This window comes from Melanaphis sacchari, unplaced genomic scaffold (assembly GCF_002803265.2).
Source record: "Melanaphis sacchari strain LSU unplaced genomic scaffold, SCAv2.0 Contig20_pilon_pilon, whole genome shotgun sequence".
In the NCBI taxonomy this organism is placed as follows: Eukaryota; Metazoa; Arthropoda; class Insecta; order Hemiptera; family Aphididae; genus Melanaphis; species Melanaphis sacchari.
In genome coordinates, this window is record NW_020271042.1 from 6054366 (window position 1) to 6075965 (window position 21600).

General features: G+C 25.3%; 1 protein-coding gene across 5 annotated transcripts; it reads right to left on the reverse strand.

Annotated features, from left to right (window-relative positions):
- Positions 1-901: 901 nt before the first annotated feature.
- Positions 902-21277, reverse strand: LOC112593758 (protein dopey-1 homolog). Of its 5 annotated transcripts, none has more exons than XM_025338293.1 (25): positions 20901-21277; positions 17096-17186; positions 13762-13948; positions 13473-13638; positions 13045-13410; positions 12838-12979; positions 11257-12768; positions 11072-11192; positions 10868-10997; positions 8440-10656; positions 8168-8351; positions 7960-8090; positions 7737-7890; positions 7403-7528; positions 7087-7341; positions 6730-6859; positions 6444-6615; positions 6145-6356; positions 5917-6069; positions 5647-5842; positions 5509-5520; positions 5046-5204; positions 1453-1620; positions 1282-1387; positions 902-1183 (listed from the first exon to the last, which is right to left on the reverse strand). In XM_025338293.1, exons 1-25 carry the CDS (start codon positions 20954-20956, stop codon positions 992-994), a joined length of 7338 nt encoding a protein of 2445 aa, XP_025194078.1. In that variant the 5' UTR covers positions 20957-21277; the 3' UTR covers positions 902-991. The 5 variants fall into 5 exon arrangements, with proteins under 5 accessions (XP_025194078.1, XP_025194076.1, XP_025194079.1 ...); XM_025338291.1 differs by having other exon boundaries at positions 5046-5207; positions 20901-21276; XM_025338294.1 differs by lacking the exon at positions 5509-5520 and having other exon boundaries at positions 5046-5207; positions 20901-21276.
- Between the last annotated feature and the right edge of the window lie 323 nt (positions 21278-21600).

Here is a 21600-nt window from a genome sequence, read left to right on the forward strand (position 1 = left end):
GTTGTTTTATTCGTGAAATCCATTTTAATCATCATAAATACCATAAGAAAAAAAATTATACATATCATACCTCTTTCTAATATATAAATAGATCATAAATGTAACACATAAACATAACAAATTACCAGTCCACAGGATAATAATTATCTTTATAGGAGGCAAAATTTATGATAAAGGAATAATAATTGAAATACTTAAAACATAAAATAAATAAAAAAAAATATTTATATACTTTTTAATGCATCAATTTTTTTTTAATACTATAAAAAAACCAATTTTTCTAAAAGATAGGAAAAATAAAATGATGGATAAAATTTTACTAGAAAATCACCATTTTACAATTTTCATAGTGAAATTTAACTGAATAATGTCAAAATACCTAAGGTGTCTTAAGGAATACATCCATGGATTTTTAGTTAAATTATAAAATTACTTTTACAATGTACATGAAAAATAAAATAATTAAGCCTATTTATGAAGAATAAGACTATTGAATGATATTAAATTAGAATATTAATTATTTATACCAACTTAACAATATCATACTTCATCATTAAACATACATTATTTCTCAAGGTTCTATAATACGACAAACTTAACAACGATAACAGGTAACATAGAATTTAATAAGTTAATGTTTTATGTGCTTAAAGCAAGTGGTTTTTTTTTTTTTTTGCTACAATAAATATACTTAAGTAGTTGTAAAAAGAAAATTACAATGTTAGGAGTTTGCAGTTTAAAATGTGTGTTCTTTTACTAATTAGAACGGAATGATCGTATCACCAAATTAAATAAAAAAAAAAGAAACAAAACTTTAACAATCAGAAAAACCACAATAATAATAATAATAATAATAATAATATTTTTTCACATTAAAACGATCATTGCAAAAATAACAATATTAATTTTTTTATAATAATTTAATTTTATATACATGTACAACATCACAGTTTGTCGTAGGTACGGTGAATTCAGGCAGACTAATATCAGCCTATCTGGACGGTATCGGCTCTAGGAAATCCAACTCAAGCTCCTGCTCTAGTTGACTAATGGAACTGTTAAGGGATGGGTGTGGCTCACCAGTGCTTAGTGCAGAAAAAAATGGATGAAGGTCTTGCAATGAGCGAGCTGTTGAACCAGTTGGCAACAAAGTATCGGGGTATGTTTCTATTGGACTCCCATACTAAAAAATATGAGTTATATAATTATTAAATATCTATATTTTTTAAAGTAAGCACTTTATCTATGTTATATTGTAATAAAATAATATAGTAAAATTACTTTTGAATCCATAATCTTTGCTATCCTTAAAACATGAGGAACAAATTCTACTGGGTTCTGTTCGTTTTGTGAAAGTTCAGGTCGTCCAACAAAAGCCCACTTGTACCTAAAAAAATAATGTTTTTATGTCAGACATAAAATTTGTAGTCAAATGATATGAATTAAATTTACATTTGAAATTGAGGTAGAATATCGGCAGGAAGTTGAATGGCAACACTAAGGAGTTTAACTGCGGCTAGTTGAAGTTGCAACCATTGTGGATTACTACTGGCATGAAGACCGTTGTTGCTATTAACTACCCATGTCCAATCAAGTCCCGAAAGCAGTCGTATATGTGAACTGAAATTCATAAAACATGGTATTTAAATTGTTTGCTATAAATGTCATAGATGACCATTAAATATACATTTTTTTATTATTATTAATTTTTAGTTTACAAGTGTTCAATTGAATTAAAACTCAAATTTCCTTAAAAATATTTCCAACTGAATAAGTATTTACATGTTCTATAAGATAAATATGTAAATAAATGCATTAAATATAAATCTACCACTCGCATAAACACTTACTACTTCTACACAAACTTCATAACTTATACAACTGGTTAAATTCTTAAAATAAATTAATAATTTAATCTTTTAAATATTTTCAAAAATTATCAATTCATATTTTATAAATTCTTTGGAAACTAGAAAACAACAGTTTTAATTTTTTGTTAAAATAAAGCAATATTATTATTGATTACTATTATTGACAAACATGCATTAAAAAATCATTTTCAATTTGTTATTCTCCAATTATCATATTTGTCAATACATACACTAATGTATGACATGATTAGATCGTTTTAACCATTAAATACACTAAATTAAGTAAGAAAAGTAATTTTAAATTCTGAACAGATAATTTTTTTTTTTTATTAATTAATATTTTATTTATTTATAATTAATATACTTTGTACTTAAATATCACGTGTAAAATTATATTAATCTAATTAACTTAATAACTCTTTGAGCTTTAATATTATGAAAATTAAATAATATTACAACAATCATATTTAGCTTGTTAGCATTGCAATAATAAATTAAATTATTCGACTTGTCTATATATAAATCAAAAATTTAAATTTAGAGCTTTTATAATTTATTAATAAAAAATCCTATGAAAATGTAAATATTACTTTAAGATGTATAAATACAAACATTATGTACTAACGATAAAAACTTAATATAAATTGTAAAAGCCAAAATGAAAAAAATGTTAGAATTTAATAATTAACAAAAAAAAAAAAAAATTAATAAATAAATAAAAAAAATAAACTAAAATATAATAATAGACTAAATTAAATTTATAATTTTAGATTATTTTGACAATTTAAATAATATCAATTTCTATAAACAAAAAAAAATCTTGATACTTATAAATTAATTGGTTAGTAGGTTTCAAAATATATTCTTATAATAAAATTAAATTTAAATCACCGTTACTATTCTTATAATTATTATGTAAAACATTAAGAGGACATTTTATCTGCATGGGATGTCTCCATCTTACGAATGAATAGAATAGCAAATTGTTTGATCTGAATGATTCATATAACACTGTCATGTTTAATATTATAGTGAATTAAATAAAAAATTAAGAATATTAACTAATGAACTCTTTAAACTTTTTTTATACTTTTATTTGAAAAGAAATGTGAGAATTTTAAAAATCTAAATTATTTGTATGTTTTAAAATAAAAATATAAAAAAGTCTATAGAGTTCATTAGTTTATATTCTTACTTTTAAATTTTATAGTAAGTAAATTCACTGTAGTAGTCAATATGACAGAGTTAAATAGATTATTCAGATCAAACAATTTGCTATTCTATACGTTTATAAAATGGAGATATCCCATGCGGGCGTATTATTAATTTTAATTTCAAGGTATGCTTGTATACTTAAATGATAGTATTACATATAAATATAATACAATGTGTATGATGCATGAACTTAAGTATGCTAAGCTTTAATAACTAATTAGTAATATTTATATTCATGCTTCTACTTTTGATCAACAAAAACCAATTAAGCAGTATGAAATAGTTTTAATCATGCATTATGCTAACTGCTATAACCAAAAGCATAAATTCATATAATATTACTTATTAGATAGTAAAACAATTTCAAAATTTTGAAATACATGTAAATAATTTTTCTTTTGATAATGATTATCCTTAAAACTAACTTATTAATAATTATACTTAATATGTTATTCTTAACTAAGTAATATTGTATTACTTTCTCATTTTATTGTATGTATACTGTAAGTATCAAATATTTAAATTTGTTTATAAGATTTCTATAAATATAAATGATAAATACAATTAATAGTCAATAACAAAAAAAACTAAATAGATTGTTGCTTTTGAAGAATTAATTAATTCGATTTTTAAGGATTTTTATTGTTTATTTTGACAATTCCCAATCATAGGTCACTGTTGTTACTAGTCTTGTTATAGTGGCTTTCAAATGCATAATTCACATTTTATTCCAACATAATTTTTCAAGAATATTTGAAATAAAAAATATTTATACAAAAAATCATTTTAAATAAATAATTGATATACTAGTATGTGTAATTTCTATTATTTTTTTTTTTTTGATATTTTATACTTCAGTTTATTGTTAATAAATAAGAACTATATAGACGATTATTATGAGTTTTTTAAAGGTCACAAAGTCAAATTAAACATTTTAGGGTCTTATTTAAATAAAGTCTATGACAGTATTTCTGAAACTGTGGGTCATGAATCATGACCCATTGGTAAGTCATCAATCAATTTTTAGTGGGTCATGAACAATTTTTTGAATTATACAAATTTCAAGAAATATATGTTAAATTAATATTAAATATATTGTTATTTTTAAAAGTACATTTATAAAATTAAATTGATTATAAACTTATACAATAAGAAAAATAATAATTTAAACCTAATAAACAAATGTTAAAAAAATAAAAATTATATTATAATTATCATATATTTTTTTTTTTTTAACTACTTTTTGAAAATTAAACCACGTGGGTCACATTACTAAAAAGATTGAGAACCACTGGTCTACAGGTTTAGTTGAATTAAAATTTAAAAATGATTCACTCATTCATTGGAAAATAAAACAAATAAAAAATCACCCATTACATTCAATGGTTTTTTTAAAATTTATAACCATATATCATATACATCTATTTCTTAGTTAAAAATATAAATATATTATAAAATTAAACAATTTTATTTACTAAAAATATGAAATTCAAATCAATTGTTATATATTTTTATTTATTTATAAAATATAAAACTATCATAAATATGAGTAATACATGTTAATACTTATTAGAAATTAATAATTATCAAATAAATAAATTATTATATAATAAATCATAAGGTATAATTTCTAACCTACAAGCTATTCTAAACTTTAGTATTCAATTTTTTGATTTTTTACTCTAACTTTTTTAAAATAAATTCAAACATATTAAATAATTCTACAGGCAATTAATATAGCTAAAAAAATTGTTTACTTCCACACACCAAACTAAAATTATTGATCAAGGTCAAGTCAATATTAGATATTGTTAAAGGCAATTAATAAAAATAATTTCATAAACGGTTTTCTTTTTTCTTTACAAATATAACCTATAGACATTGTTGCTGAGTATGCACATAAAAACTAAAAAGTGTTCTTTTTCCCCAATTGATATTTTGTTCACTATTAGAACTTACTTTTCAATTGTATGGTTGGCAATGACAGTAGATTTTCTAGAATTTGATGAACTCTGTTTCTCAGGTTGCAAGCTATACTTGTTTCGGTGATTCCATTTTTTTCTTCGTCTTGAAGATGAATGTGATTTAAGAGTGGTATCAGCCATATTAATTTCTTCACTACTATAATAATGAGTAAGGAAATAAAGAGTTGGAAATATTTTGGAAGAATGGAAAAAAAGAAACACTGATTAATTTTTTTTAATCTTTAGCGTTATTAGTTTTTATTTTATTTTCAATACTTTTACTAAAAATGAGAAATAAAGAAGAATATCAGTTTAAGATTTAACCCAAGACACCTTCAAGCAGCGACATTGACTTAACCTTGGTAATAGATTTTAAAATAATTATTAGAACTATGTTAATTTAAAAAAAAATGTTAAAAGCACACAACAAACTGGCAATAAGCATACATAAAACATACCTGGTATTTCGCCTGCCATAAGCCAAAAATGGAAGATCAGCCACACGCCCCAGAAAAACAATACATTTGTTTAGTAGGAAAAGTAAAGATTACAGTTTTTACCATTAAACAATACTTAATATTAATGATATTACATACCTGAACTCTTCTGAATCTGTACTTAAATTATGTTCAATATGAATCATAACCTGAACCATTTCACTAACTATTATTGGCCACATAGAAGTTATGTGGTGACCAGACATACGCAAGAGTAAAACCCTGAAGCATAGAAACACTTGAGCATGGATACCGGGTCCTGATTGAGGCATACGAAGAGTGTCAACTAATCTTTCTATATAATAAATAATATAATAATTAAAAAAATAAATAATTTTTGGAGTAAATGTATTTTTTTTTTAATTCAACCTTGAATTTCAGGAACATGTTTATGAAACTGGTCTTTTTCACTACATAGCAAAACAAATGCAAGTCTTTTTAATAATTGGGCTCTCTGCTCACATTCTTGTTCTCTATTTGAAAATAAATTTAAGGTGTTTGCTTGGTTCATATTGATTCGACCTTAAGATATAAATACATATGAAAAATAAATAATAATAGCTATTAATTGAATAAACATGAAAAATAAAAATATACCCATAAAATCTCTAAAAGTAGTAGTGTCTTGAGACATTAAATTATCAATTATAATTTTCCAGTACTGAATACTGCGATCTTCCATTTGGAATAGTGTTGGATCAAGTAATAGTTCCATTGCATCTTTCTTCCAAGCTTTTCGTGTATATTGATATGTACTGATGCTGGCCAAAATTTGAGAACACGCATGAAAACTTGGCATATTTTTATTACTATATTTTTATAAATAAAATATAAATAAAAAATAAAAATAGTGTTTGAAAAATCATTTTAAATCTAATTGGTTAATAGGCACTTACGTATGGTTTTTCAAATAAGGTGTTACATTATACATTATCATTGTGAGTATTGTACATACTCTTTCTTTTTCTTGATTACCAAATGTTATGTCTAATAAGGGTGCAAGAAGTTGAGCTAGTACATTTTGAGCTGGTATACTGTACTGCGCATTACTTCCACTGCCGCTTCCAACTAAAAAATTCATATAATATAATATTTAACTGTACATTTAAAAACTATAAATAATTCAATTATAAACTTACAAAAAAAAAAAAAGTTTAAGAATAATAAATTATTAATTTTTACCTTTTTCTATATCTTTTTCGGTAATATAATTTGCTGCAGATAATTCGTCTTCTCTTACAGAAACATTTCTTCTTAACCATGAACTCTGTTCCAAACAAGCTCCTGCTATTTGAGAACAGCTTTCAACCATCTAAAATCAATGATAAGAGAAGACATTTTATCATAGTTTATCACTAAAAAAAATATATGTATATAGGATTCTTAAATTATATGATTCAATTTTTATAGCATTCAAAAAAATTTAAATTATTTAAAAATATTGTCTGACTTATAAATACCATTAATGCTAAAATTATAGTGTTACATGTTCTTAATAAGTTCTCTTCAGTTTAAAATTTACTGTACTTTTTAATTTACCTTAGCAGTAATATCTTGGAGATCTTTCTGATCTTTACGATCAGCTAATGGTGCAGGAGCTCTATGTACAAACTGACTTAATACTGATAACAACATAAACTGTGAAGGAGGTGATAATGTTATTCCTTCTTTAAGTAACCCAAGAAGTGATTGCCATGTTTCTGCTAAGTAATGACCAGGAGCAAGCTGTACATAATGAACAAATAATTCCAGTACACTCACTTCAATACTAATTTGAGTATCTTGTTGACCAGCCTAAAAATATTATACAAATATTAATAACAACAATACATAAGTCAAACAAAATTGTGATTACTTGACTTAATGATGGTTGTTTAACAACTTGATGAATAGTCTGTATTAATGAATCTAATGGCATAGACTTTATTGAACTCAATAATTGTACTAAAACTTGTTGCATTTCTGTGGTTTCAGGGACAATCTAAAAAAAAATATAGTGTAATATTATAGTTTTTAAGTGTTGCTAGTATATTAATCACAGCATAGACTTATTTCTACCAATAAGATAATCATTGGACTTAAATATATGTACATTAATATTATTTTGAAAACGATGAATAAAAATAGTAAGAAATAAATTAATAAAATGGTGATTTAAATTTTTTTTCTAAATAAATGTATGATCTTACAGTTGATGATAATACAGATGCACGTGATCGCCTCTCCTTCCATACAATTGAAAATGCTGTTAGAAAGCTATTGCCGTGGTATTCTGCTATAGGACTTAATAAATCTAAAAGTTGACCTTTAACTAACCTTGGACATCCAGCAACATTATTTTCACTGCAATGAATTAAATTGAACATTAAATAACAAATAAACAATAATACTACTAAAACATGGGAGGTATACCTTTGTTTTCCAGTACAAAGCGCTTTCCATAATAATGAAACACTTGCTACAATTCTTGGCAAAATTGCTAATAAAGATCTCCTCGCTCCTAACTGTGGCTCAGTTTCATCATTAGATGATTGATCTTGGAGCTTTAATAATAATAAAATTGAAAATAACATTTATTAACATTTATTATTAAATAAAAAAATGTGATTATTTTACTCACGGCTAAAAGAGGAGATGGAATAAAGACATGAACAAGATTATTAAATAGCTGAGCTGGAGTATTTGAATTTGTCATAGAATTATGATCTAAAGGGTGGTTAAATGGTTGACCAGTATCAAGGAGACAAAAATGACATAAGACAGTAAGAGCTTCTAATTGTGTTATTGCATAATCTGCTGGTAACCTGAAGTACATAATTTTATAGTTATTAGTTATATAATAAAACATTTAAAAAAATGAAGTAGTCAATTTATTTACATAAAAATGATTACCTCAAATTAACATTTTTGGTGTTATCAGCGTATACTTCTGCTAAAGTTTCAATATTTGCACACAGCTGTCGTACAGTTACTGAGACAACATTCACCAAAGCAGGTCCAAGATATGGTAATGAAGATGTAACAAGTGATGTCCAGTTAATATGGGAATGTCTCATTCTAGCAGATGGATGTAAAGCTGCAACTAAGGCAGTAACAAACATTGGTTGCAACGGAATTGGTCTGCCAGATAAGTAACGTACATCAGTGCCTTCTACATTATCAGTAGCTAAATCTGCATAGGAATCATTCATCAAATTGTTACCACGATGACGACTATTGTCAACTTCATGTTCTAATATGATTAGTGATAACAATAGTCTTAATAATAAAGCTTGGAATGCTTCAGACTCACGATTCATTCTACCTTCAACAGATCCCTGATCTGTTGGGTCATGATTATTAAATGATAATATTTCTGCAGTGAAACTGGTAGCTTTACATTCAGGACCAGAATTTTCAAGTACACTACTTAACAAACAATGCAACGCGACTTTTTGTGCTTTGCATCTCGCAAGCAATTCAGCTAAATAACATGCTAAACCTCGTCCACTATCTCTTACAATACCACTTAATTCCCAACAGATGAGACTCAACAGTTCTACACTGGACATTTGTACTTGACGGTTACCAGCAATATCTTCTTGTGTTATTTTAGATTGTCCTAAATTAGGATAGTAACTTCGTATATAATAAAGACATATGGAAATGAGTAATTCTAAATACATGCTACTGCCTCGATTATAAGGAATTCCAGTCATATCAATTTCTCCATGAAATCCTCTACCAAACATTGATTTTCTATGTCTAGAAAGTAATTTTAATATCTGAGATTTTACAGGAACAGAAGTAGTAGCAGCAGCGCATAAAAGAGCACGAGCATTTGTTTTTAACATGTTTGTTAACGTACAGAAAGCATACAATGTTCGTTGAACATCATATACTCCACAATATAACAGTAGATGGGAGTGTATATTTCTCACATTGCCATCAATATTATGTTCAGGTGGAGCCATAGAAATATCTTCTTTAATTGATTCAGACACTTCAGTTAAATCATCATCATCTTCTTCGTCATTTAAAGGCACAACTGTTTCATCTACAACGGCATCTAATACACTATTAAGAACTTCTCGTACAACAGATGTTTCTTCAGACTTTGAAGGATCAAAATATTCATCAGCAGGTGTTGACTCATCTGTATCAATTTTGATTTGTTCATTTCCACAAAATGAATAGCTCCGAACTAAATCTGTCTCATTTTCTGTAAAATGACCATTCATATCAGTTGCAGAAGCAGATGTTCGTATATTGTTACGGTATGTCTCGCCATCAGTAACTCGAGCAAATATTGTGTCTGATATGGATGATAGGTGTAATAAATCAATTGATGACATCATTGTAGTAGAATTCATAACTGGGTTAGTTTTTATAGAATCAAGGGATGAATAGGATCCAGTTCTTTGTACAGATTTTTGAATATGTTTACTTTCTGGTTTTCTTTTAGGTGAACGACGTACTGTGTTTTGTACATTTGATTTAAACCGTTTAATTTTATTCAACATATCCATAGAGTATTGAGAACTTTCTTTCTTTTCTTCAGAATAATCTTCATCAAATTCATTATTGTTAGTAACATTTGGATCAACAGAAAATGGATTGACAAAAACAGAAATATTTTGAAGCAAAGACATGTTTTTATGATGAGATTCTGACATTTCTGCTAATGATGGTTCATATCGAGTCATCATTTGGCATTTTTTTACAGTAACATAACGGCTAAAAAGGTTTGAAGAATCTTGTTCGGCCAATGTTGTAATAGCAAACACACGTTTACTGCGACTAGGGGCAATTTTTGGTGCTTGTTTACACTTGTCTGCTACGTGATACATTACATTTCCATCAACTGAACTAATAGCATAAATTTTGGCAGATGGATCATTTAAAGAAGTTTCGGAATAATCATGTGTATCATTATTTTGTGTTGGACTAACTTTGGCATGGAGAACACTTAATCTTGATGTACACGGATCAAGAAGTAATAGTATAAGAGGATCTATTAATCTGCCAATATCACCTCTTAATAAAGAGTGTAAAAGCCATCCTTCTGCTTCTACTTTTATTGCATTTCTTTCTCCAAGTTCTAAATTATCTAATGTTTTTAACATGGATCTATGAATAAAAACAAAAAAATCAATAATTAAATCAGACAATTTAAAATATACAAATCTTATTAAGATGTGAATTAGGTTGTTGAAAATTATCTGCATAATATTTTATTCTTAACATTTAATGTTTTGATTTGTAACAATAAATTAAATTAATAATTGTTTTATAATTAAAACATAAAAATAATAATGATAATAGAATATTAGTGGCTTACTTGTAAAACATGTCTCCAACATTTTGAGAATTTGCTGCAAGTTCTCGGCCTACATGCCATAAAAGAGAAAATTTTCTGAATGCATTTAACTTTTGAAATTCAGTCGCTTTTCTTGATGTTAATTCTTCTCCTATAACATCATAAAATCAATGAAGATAAATTGTAAATATAGATATTTTTATAATTTAAACATATTCTACATACCAATACAATTTTCTACGATATCACTTGAATGTAAAGAGCTCTGCAATAAATAAAGTAGTTCAACACAGCGTACTTGATATAATGGATTAGCCAAATGAAACCAAAGCCAATGTGCAATGACCTAAAAAAATATAAAAAGTCATTATAATAGGATTCTTAAAAATTATAAATTAAAGAAAACTCACGTGAAAAACATTTGTGTGGTATTCAATATAATATAATTGAAAAGGTTTCAATAGTGGTAAGAGGACTAGTGACACAACACCATTCCTTGATTCATTAGATTTACAATGTAATTGTGAGCTTCGACAGAGGGCAACTATATCCACTAAAGTTCCAATAGTAACAAGTTGTAGAGAAGGAGCAGTATTTCCCAACCAACAACAACATACAATAATTAATTTCAACCATTCTGGTAGAACATCATTATTTAAGTCTTTTACATCAATTGAAGATACTAATGATGTCATTGAGTCAGTCAATGGAATTGCTTGAAATGTTGATATGTCTACTAATACTCTACAAGCTAACATAACCGGCTTTGTCCATTCAAGCCCAGCACTGCGTTTATTGTTAAGAATGGTCAAAGGAGATATTTCATCACTACCTTCATATTCATCATTTTCATCCAATGTTTGCTTTTGTGAATTAAGCACAGTTTTTAAAAGTTCTTCTAAATTTCTAGCTCGATCCTCAGCAGTTGCTTGTGGTGATTTTACTTTTAAGGCATCCATCAAAACTGATAATCCTTTAGTTTCACCAATGTTTGCTCGCACACCATAAACAAAGGTTACAAAAAACTTTTCATACTGTTTAATACAAGATTTATAAATACTATGTTGTTCTTTCTGGTTACAATTTTGCATCAAAATAGCTGAATTTAAAGAATCTCCATCAAATACTCCACTAGTTGTATCTGAATGTAAATCTATTGACGGATTATCTGCTATAATTGTTGAATCAGATTGAACACTTGAAGTGTCAGATATAGTTCTTAGTTTTGGAGACTGAGCTCTTTTTATACCACTTATTTTAGGTGTATCCACATTTAATTGGACAATTTTTCCAGGCTCAGTGGCTTTTTTTGGCAAATCAGTAGTTTGATCCAATGAGCTATATCCTAAATCTGTCTGTGGTATTAATGCTGGTTGAACTTTAGACAGTATTTTTAAGAACAGCATTAATGATGTGCTTGCTTGATCTGAAGTTAACATATCACAATTATCTGTTAATGTACTTGCAATATGGATAAATAATTCAAGTAAATGTTCACTAGGAGTTTCAGTAAAAGTTTCAAATGATATAGCATCTAACAGAAAGTCTGTCAAAGAGCATATTTCAATAAGGCTTAAATCACCACTGCCAACAGATTTAACTGCATTAGATGTATCTTCACATGAATCTATTCTGGTTAATGATTGACACGCATTAGAAAACATGATACCTGTATATTCCCATAAATATTTAGGCTCCAAGGAACTAAATAATAAATTTGCTGATTTTATTAATTCAGATGACTTATCAATTTTGTTATCTTTTTGACAACATAAATAAAGAAGTCTAAAAACTTCATATAAAATATCATCTAGAATTACAGGACCAATTTCAGTTTTATCTAATAAAGACACTAGAAGTCTATACGGGCGTAAGTCATGTGGCTTACAACCAGTCGCTTCATGAAGTTTAATTTTTATAGCCTAAAATAAATAAAATCATTAAAATTATTAATTTAAAAGAATATGTAAAACCATTTTAAAAAGTAATACCTGTACTAGTAAGTCTCTGGAATATATTTCAAAATATTTAACTGTAGTTAATTCTCTTGCTTTTCTTAATTTTACTAAAGGATGGTCTGAACTTAATAAAGTTAAATTAACTTCATTACCAAGCAGCCAAGCATATAAACGCCTAAAAATGAATTAAATATATATAGGTCATAGTTTCTAAATTATAAATATATCAAAATGTAATACCTATTTAATGACATATCTCTACGGAGTATAGTTACTAAAGATGCTGTTATTAAACGAATCATATCACTTTTGGATAGTTGTGTGCTATGCATTGGGAATCCAATTTGTAATAAATCTAAACCACTTCTTTGAACCAAAACCATAGAATCTTGTACACATGCACATATAGCAGTAACCATTGTATCAACGTTAGTACCCATTATATGACTCTGATTTTCTATCAATAATTTTCGATCAAATCGAGACAGTATATATAAAATTGCAGGAAGTCGAACTGCTAAATTATTAGCTAAGCATTCCCATAAGTGACTATAAAATATCGGAGCACCAACACCAGCACATACATTGTCTAATAAACGATTTGTCCTAAAATAAAATGCATTGTTAAATAATATATTTTGATATTTGATTTAAATTATTTTATTTACCTGTCAAAAAAATCAGAACCTTCTTCCAAGCCAAGTAATACTCCGCTTAGAAAACCATTTAATCCTGGTATTAATCTCTCTCCTAAAGGTACAAAATGATTTTCATAAATATTTAAAAGATCCGGTCTAACATTCATTGCAGCATAACCCATTACAGGAAATAAACCTAAAGACAATTTGTATAATTAATTATTATTATATTCAAATATTATAACATTTTAAAAATATAAATGTTTTTAATAACTTAATATTTTATATACTTATACAAAGTGTTTTTTTTTTAACAAACCTGCACTATAAATAAAGAGGTCTTGGCTTAAACGATTAGTTCCCATACACTTGAATATAATGTCATATGTTTCAAGAGCTTTCAAATGAACCCCAGAAGGGAGAGCATGGTGCATACATTGTGCTAGACGTTTACTGATTTTTATACCTCGTGGTATTACTGGATATCTTGTATAACTTAGTAGCACCTGTATAATAATAAATTATAGAACATATATAATTAATAGCAAGTAAATATATAAACATATGTTATATTGTTTATTAATAAAAAAGGGGTATGATATGGTATAGAATTAGGCCACAGTTACAGAATAGTTTTCTGTTCAAGTACAATTCGGTATTGCTAGTTCTTGGATTGATGTCTACCAGTGTTTTTAGCAACAAAACCATGTCTTACATATAAAATCACATATTTTGGAAACCTATTTAAAAGTCCAACAACTAATGGTCATAGTTACTGAAGCTTAATATAAATAGCATTTAAAATTTTTTTGGCATAAATACATCTATTTAAATTACTTTAACTGGTTTTTTATAGCTTGAAAAATAATTTCTTATATTGACCTTTAACTTTATTACAATTATAAGGTCCCTTCAGGAATAAACAATAAAATAAAAATATAATTTTATTATTTATAAAAAGTAAATATTTACCCAGGAGTTCAAAACATATGTTACATTATTTTACTATTTTAATGCCAATAGTAAATAAAATAATACATAGCTATAGCCTAATTCTTTTAAATAAACAATATTATTATTGATTTCTGGTTAGGCGTGGCACAAAATGCAATATCTAAAAATATCTACATCAAATCAGGGGTATAGTATGATTATCTTTGGCAGGAGTTATTTTTTACCAAGTACAGTACATAATATACGTGTGGTATAAAAATTAAATATTGTTAAGTAAAAATATATTATTAATTGAAATAAGACCATTAAAAAATATTAAGACAAAATTTAATTTATTTAAAAACTTAATATAAGTATGGAATAAGAATAATAATATATTTTTTTATAATTAAAATAACAAAAAAGTAAAGCAAATTCTAGTTTATGAGTATGCTAATTAATAGTTTTATTATTTATGAGTCTTCAGTATGAATGTAATTAGGAGTTATTAATAAAATACTAATACTATAAAAATAGTACAGGACTCGACCATAAATACTGATAAAATAGCTCTATAAAACATAAATAAATAATTGTAAAAAATTGTAAAAAATGTATTTAATGCCAACTCTAGAAGCATAAATTAAAATATTGATATGTAATACTTTAACAAAATCAACAACACAACTATTTGACAATTATAATGATAATAAAAAATATAATAAAACTCAATGGATATTAGTTTTATAATCATGTAAATACAAAGTATTAGTAAATAATATACAAAATACATAAATGCTTATTTTAAAATGTGTATTATAGACATATGATTATAGATTTTTATTTATTATAAATATATACATACAAAATATGTGTTTTTTGTTTAAATTTAAATACATAATTACTTCTCTATACTCTATTCAAATTAAAAAAAAGTACCCAGTATATTAAAGTAATACCCATTTATTATTCTCACCGAGTTAACTATCTATATGCCAGTTGTGTTCCCTAAGCCACATTTCTGCCTACAAATCGGTTACTGAATCATCTATTTAACTTGTATAGAATAAAATCTTTGAAAAAAATGTCCAAAATGTAATAAATCAAAAATTTATTTACTCATTTATTTTACTATATTGAGACCATGTTATAATAAATTATTATATTGTTCTATTTTCTTGATAATGAAAAATTTAAGTAAAAGTGAACAACTATGAAAAATATGGTAACCATTAAAAATTGTTATTAATATTAAGAGTATTATAATTTGAATATAACTAATTTATATTCATGATTATTAAAACTCTTAACAGTTATCACTGTTATCAGTGATCTATTGGTATTAAAAATTATAAATAGAATAATAATCTCATTATATTAAACTCAATCTATGAAAGGATAAATACTCATAGGGAAATCAATTATTTAATAATAGCTAAGAATAAGTGCTACATCACACTGATGTCGCTGTTCAAGTCAAAATTACTATCAAACAGAACAAAAAATAGGTTATACAGAGCCCTAGTCAGGCTATTGTATCATATACATCTGGAGCGTGGACGTCAAAAGAGGCCGATGAGAAAAAACTGATGAAAACAATGAACACGAACAAAGGATAAACGCAAAATTAAGAGAATTGTTTAATAAAATTGATATAATATGTATTCTAAAAATTCTAAGACTTAGCTGGACAGGACATGTGTGGAGAGCAAAGGATAGAATAGTATACAAAGTCACAATGTGAAATCCAGATCAAACAAGACCAAGAAAGAGATGGAGCAACTAAGTAAAAGAAAGCTCCAAGGAATTAGAAATAGAGAAAAGTTAGCATTGAATAGAAGTGTGGCAAGGCATAGTGGAAGCAGTGAGGGATTAAACGGCTTCGAATAAACCATAGAACAAAAGAATCTCGTTTTATTAATTTATTATTAAAATTATATAGTTAAATATATATATATATTCACAAAATATCATAGTATTTGTACTGATACAAGTGATACATACTCCTTTCATCCACTAATTAATATACTTCACAACCTTAACTTCTTTCTTTGTACCTCTTAAAACTTATGAAGCATTTAAATAATTTAGTGTAGTAATTACAGTAGGGCTTCAGTAGTCTAGAGGCACATAATTCCATTAATAGTAAATTGTACAAAGTTCCAGAACAAAATTAACTTATGAACAAATTGATCAATAATAATTTTGTTTTTGAGATTTTGAGACTACTGCTGTACTATACCTAATGTTCAAAATGTTATCAACTTCTTCAAATTAAAAAAAAAAAAAAAAAAAAAAAAAATTATACATTTTTAGACTAATTAATAAATTAAGGTAAGTTGACTAGAACCTTTTTAAATTCCTAACTACTGTACTATTATATAATTAATACATTTTTATATTTTGGAATTTGTAATCAAAACAAAATTTTAAAGTCATTAAGTACTTAGAAAAATTATCAGTAATTTATATGATAATGAGTCTGAATTAATTTAGAGAAGTTTTTACATATTTTCAAATATTATAACAAAATTATTGAAAAAAAAACAAACATTATAAAACACCATATTACAACCTGTATATAATAAAGATATATACCAATATAATTTTGAACAACTGGCAATATTATACAATACATTGAATACCAAACTTTATTATTATAACATAACATACATAACATAGTCTATTATATGATATGTTTAGTAATTCAATATATTTACCTTATTTAACTTTCCTAAGGCTGATATTAAATCTGCCCATTCACTAGTGTATTCAAAACTCTTCAATGCTTTATCAACAGCATTAACATACCTGAAAAACAAAAATAAATTTATTTAATGAGTATATTAAAGATCATTAAATAATATACCCAAATTATAAACTATTTTATTAATGTTATTAGTTTCAGTTTAAGAGCAATTGCAATGATGAAAATAATTATTAGTTCAGCCTTGGAATTGGTGTTGTATACAGACAACAACACTTAAACAGTTTTACTGAAATATTATTCTTAACATAATAATGCTAATAATACTGAGTGAAAAACTATGAATAACAATATTATAGGGCTATTCAATTGGATTGACAACATCCATTCAATAATTATATTGAAAAAAAAGATTCAAGGTTGAATTATTTCTATATTGTGTTTACAAAAGTATTGATTCAAAATATTTTTGCTGATCATAAAAAAATTGATCATTCTAAAAATTGTATAATTGCTAAGAAAAAATAATAACCATGTAACATAAATTATATGTCCAGATGATACATTTTGCATTATTGTTTTTAATATTAAATTTAATTGGTCTATTGAATAATGTTTAATTATTATTAAAGGTTTCTTACCTTTAAAAATTATCCATTTTTAAGATATTAAACATTTTAAAATTAAAATGTTATAAATAGACCAAGCAGAGCTATAGTTAGTATGTTTACCCTTAATTTGATAATAAGTCCAGTTTAATATTAAAAATAATTAGGTAAAATGAATTTTTCTGAATGTAAAATGTTTTATGTTAAATGATAATTAAAGACAACACATACATGAGTTCTATTAAATAATACATTTTAATTGTATTCCAAGTATGATTTTATAACAAAATTATAATTAAGTCTAATTAAGCAAAATTAATAATAAAATTTAAACAAAATTATATTAAGGCTCTTTTTAAGGTTCTCTTACTTTCAAAGTTTGGTATTTTACAATAATTGAGGGAACTACATTCTAAGTTGAAAATTTTAGTATTCCAATAGGTAATAAGTGATAATAGACAAATAAAATATAAATAAATAAACATAATTAAAAAATCAAATTTATATTATATTTTATGAAAAATATTAGATATTGACTATAGTCCATAATCTTCATAAATTTAATTTTATACAGAACCCACTTTATATAACAACAGGTGTATACCTATAATTTAGAATAATTAATTTAATGTAAATACCTATGGTAAATAAATATGTTTTTAGTTATACATTTTTTATTTTTTTAAATTATTTTTTTTTGTAGCTACCTATTCTGTATATCATATTATAATTAGGTCTGTAATTAATCAGATATTTATATTAAAATGATCCACTAAATTGTATGTAAATAGTTAAATAATATATACTACTACATAATATAAAATATATACAGGTTAACAAAAAGATATTTTAAATATACCTAATTAATTAGACAGCTAATAATCATAATTAATGTAAACTTAATACTATTTATTTTAATATTATCTTAATGAGTATATATCAAGTTATAATATTAAACAAAAAATTGAAAAAAAATAAAATAAAATCAAGGTAGATAGATGTTATTATTTTTGGTTTTATGTCAAAAATGACCTAGTTAAAATTGTTAAGTAAAATAATTATAATTAATACTATTTTATTACATTACCCACCCCAAAATATTAAAACTTAAAACAAGAATTGTTATGTTTACTTGTAGTCAGAACAAGATTAAATATCAAAGCTGCAATAGCGTAATAAATATTTAATATCTCTTATCAATAAGCAGTTTTTTAAAACAACAAATAATTCATATATAATATTTTATGAATATATAAAATATACTGCCCTGGACCAAAATTTTCTTTTGCTCATACATTAATCCAGCTCTACAGGCAGGTGCGAATACAAAAATTTTTCAAGGGGGGAGCGGCATATAGAAAACAAAAAAAGGGCTCCCTTCTGCCAGCATGTAGTATAGATTTATAATTATCTATACATTTTATTTTGATAAGTTTGTATTCAAAAAGAGTAATCAGGGAGATAAATGTTAATATTATTTGATTGCTAAGTTCAGTACAACCATAACTGTAAGCTATAAATTGTGAATAATGAGTTTTATTAGTTTGACATTTATAACTGAGATTTAGTTTAGTATACAATTCATCAAATTCATCAATGGTTGTAAAATCATTCACAATTCTAGAATTTGTTCAGATAGTTCCAATATGACACTATAATTGGAAAATTATAAATAATGATTATGTAGAAGTGTCATACTGAAAAAAACATACATGTTGATACTCAGCTATTCAACTCTAAACTTCATTATTTATATAAAAACTATATATTTGATTTATTTATTGATCAAACAAATATTAAATTTTTTGAAAAAGAATCTCTTTTTTATGCTTAAATGATTAAATTTATGTGGTAACAAAAAATTAAATATAACAATCTATTTAAAGCAGTTTAATAGGTTATGACTACCTACTCGGTGAATATCAATTTGGCTTCTGGAAAGGAAAATTAACTAGCATATATCTACTGTACGACAAACAATGGAAAATATTATGAATTTGATAAGGGCCTTTACATGATATTAATTGCCTTTAAGTAGGCTTGCAATAATATTCACAGGAACTAACTGTGAACAGCACTTGAATATTTGGTTTTTCAAGAAAACTCATGAGGTTAATTAGAAATTGTAACTTATAATCTTAGTTTAGAAAGAATTTGTGGAAGTGGCAAGAAGCCTTAATGACTTGTAAACACACACAAAAAAAAAATTGATCACCTGCAAATTAATTATTATTTTCATTATATAAACATAAGTATTTGGGAGTTATAAATCTTATAACACTTTATAAATAAATAAAATTTTATAATTTATACTTTTAAAAGATAAAACCACATTTAGACAAGATTTATAGAATGAGGATGATATACATTTTAATAAATTAGTATATAGCATAATATATAAATGTATTATTTCAATCAAAACTTTAACAAAAATACTATCTATCATAAAATTTGTATAAATGGTATAATTTTAATTTAATATCGATTAAGTCATTATACCATACTAATTTCAAAAAACAGTTATTTAAAAATATATAAGTAGATCACAATATTATTACAGATTTAACAAAGTATTATCTACCAAAATGCATAAAAACCATGCACAACTATAAATAAAAATATGACTTGTAAGATTCATTGAAACATGTTATATGGGTTTACATTAATAAAATATAGTTGATAAGTAATATATTTTTCCACAACTAAAAATATAAATATTTGGCAACACACATCTACCTAAATCACATTGTTATATTTTTAAGTTAATTCTAGTTAATAACCTTGTAAATAGTATATATCCTATATGAAATTATAAATAGGTATTAAATACTTTCCTTACAACTTTAAGTTTAAGGTAATTAAAATAGGAAGATAAATAGGTATGATAAAAAGATATATTGAAAATAATATTATTAAAAGCTACAGGATATCATACCCTAGCCTGTACTTAATTCATGAACTATATATTAAACAATGAAAAGTTTTGTCAAATTTTAGATAATTCTAAATATTGCAGTTAAAATTGTCAGTTTTACATTATTAATTACTAACAATTTTAATGACTCAGCGTACACCTAACAAATTAAGGTAGGTACACATTGGTTAAAAATTAAATGACTCATACAATTGACACTCCAGATTAAATTAATAAAAAAAAACAACACCTACCTATAATACAGTTAGTTAACTATAGATAAGCATCCTACTTACATTCGATATTTTGAATCCTTCATGAGATCAAACTCTTCAGTAGCTATTGTCCCCATGGTAACAGCAAATTTGTCAACCCGTAAAAAAATGCGACTTGGCAAAGTTCTAAACTTGTTATAGATAATTACATAACTACATCGTTGCTGTTATTTATTTCGTTGTACTCAACAAATTCAAATAAACCTATTTCAAATGCACGGTATAAAATTATTAATCATTATCAACAATAATTTCGACTGGTCACGCGATTAACAAACGATAAAAGACAAAACAATTTGAAATATAATTTTAAACGATTGTTTCTAAAAAATATAATAACAAAAAAATACAAATATCAATTTTCTTTATTGCACTTTGTCACTATGTAGTCAGTAGTCAGTACTGTACACTATAGCAGTAAACTTCTTTCGTGGTACATCTTAAGTTGATGACAAATCAGCTGAAAGTGTACAAAAAAGATAAAATTTCAGTGTAGCCAATCAAAAACTAATTCAAAAATTTGTCTTGGTTGTAGTTAAATAGAATATTTTTAAGTTTTAAGCTACTATTATATTAAGTTGTATATCTTTTGTTAAAATCAATATATTTAAAATATGTCATTGAATGACATTTTAAATTATTAAGAAAATTGTTCAGCATACTACAGTTATCTGTTGCACAGTTCTCAATTTTAAATTGTTATCATTTATGTAAATACAAA

What these genes read in the sequence shown, in the direction of transcription:
- LOC112593758 (XM_025338291.1), bottom strand. Translation starts at nt 20,956, where the DNA reads ATGGGGACAATAGCTACTGAAGAGTTTGATCTCATGAAGGATTCAAAA. An exon ending in CTTTGTACTGGAAAACAAAG is followed by an intron (nt 7,891 to 7,959) that starts GTATACCTCCCA and finishes AATTCATTGCAG; the next exon opens with TGAAAATAATGTTGCTGGAT. An exon ending in CAAAGATTATGGATTCAAAA is followed by an intron (nt 1,184 to 1,281) that starts GTAATTTTACTA and finishes CATATTTTTTAG; the next exon opens with TATGGGAGTCCAATAGAAAC.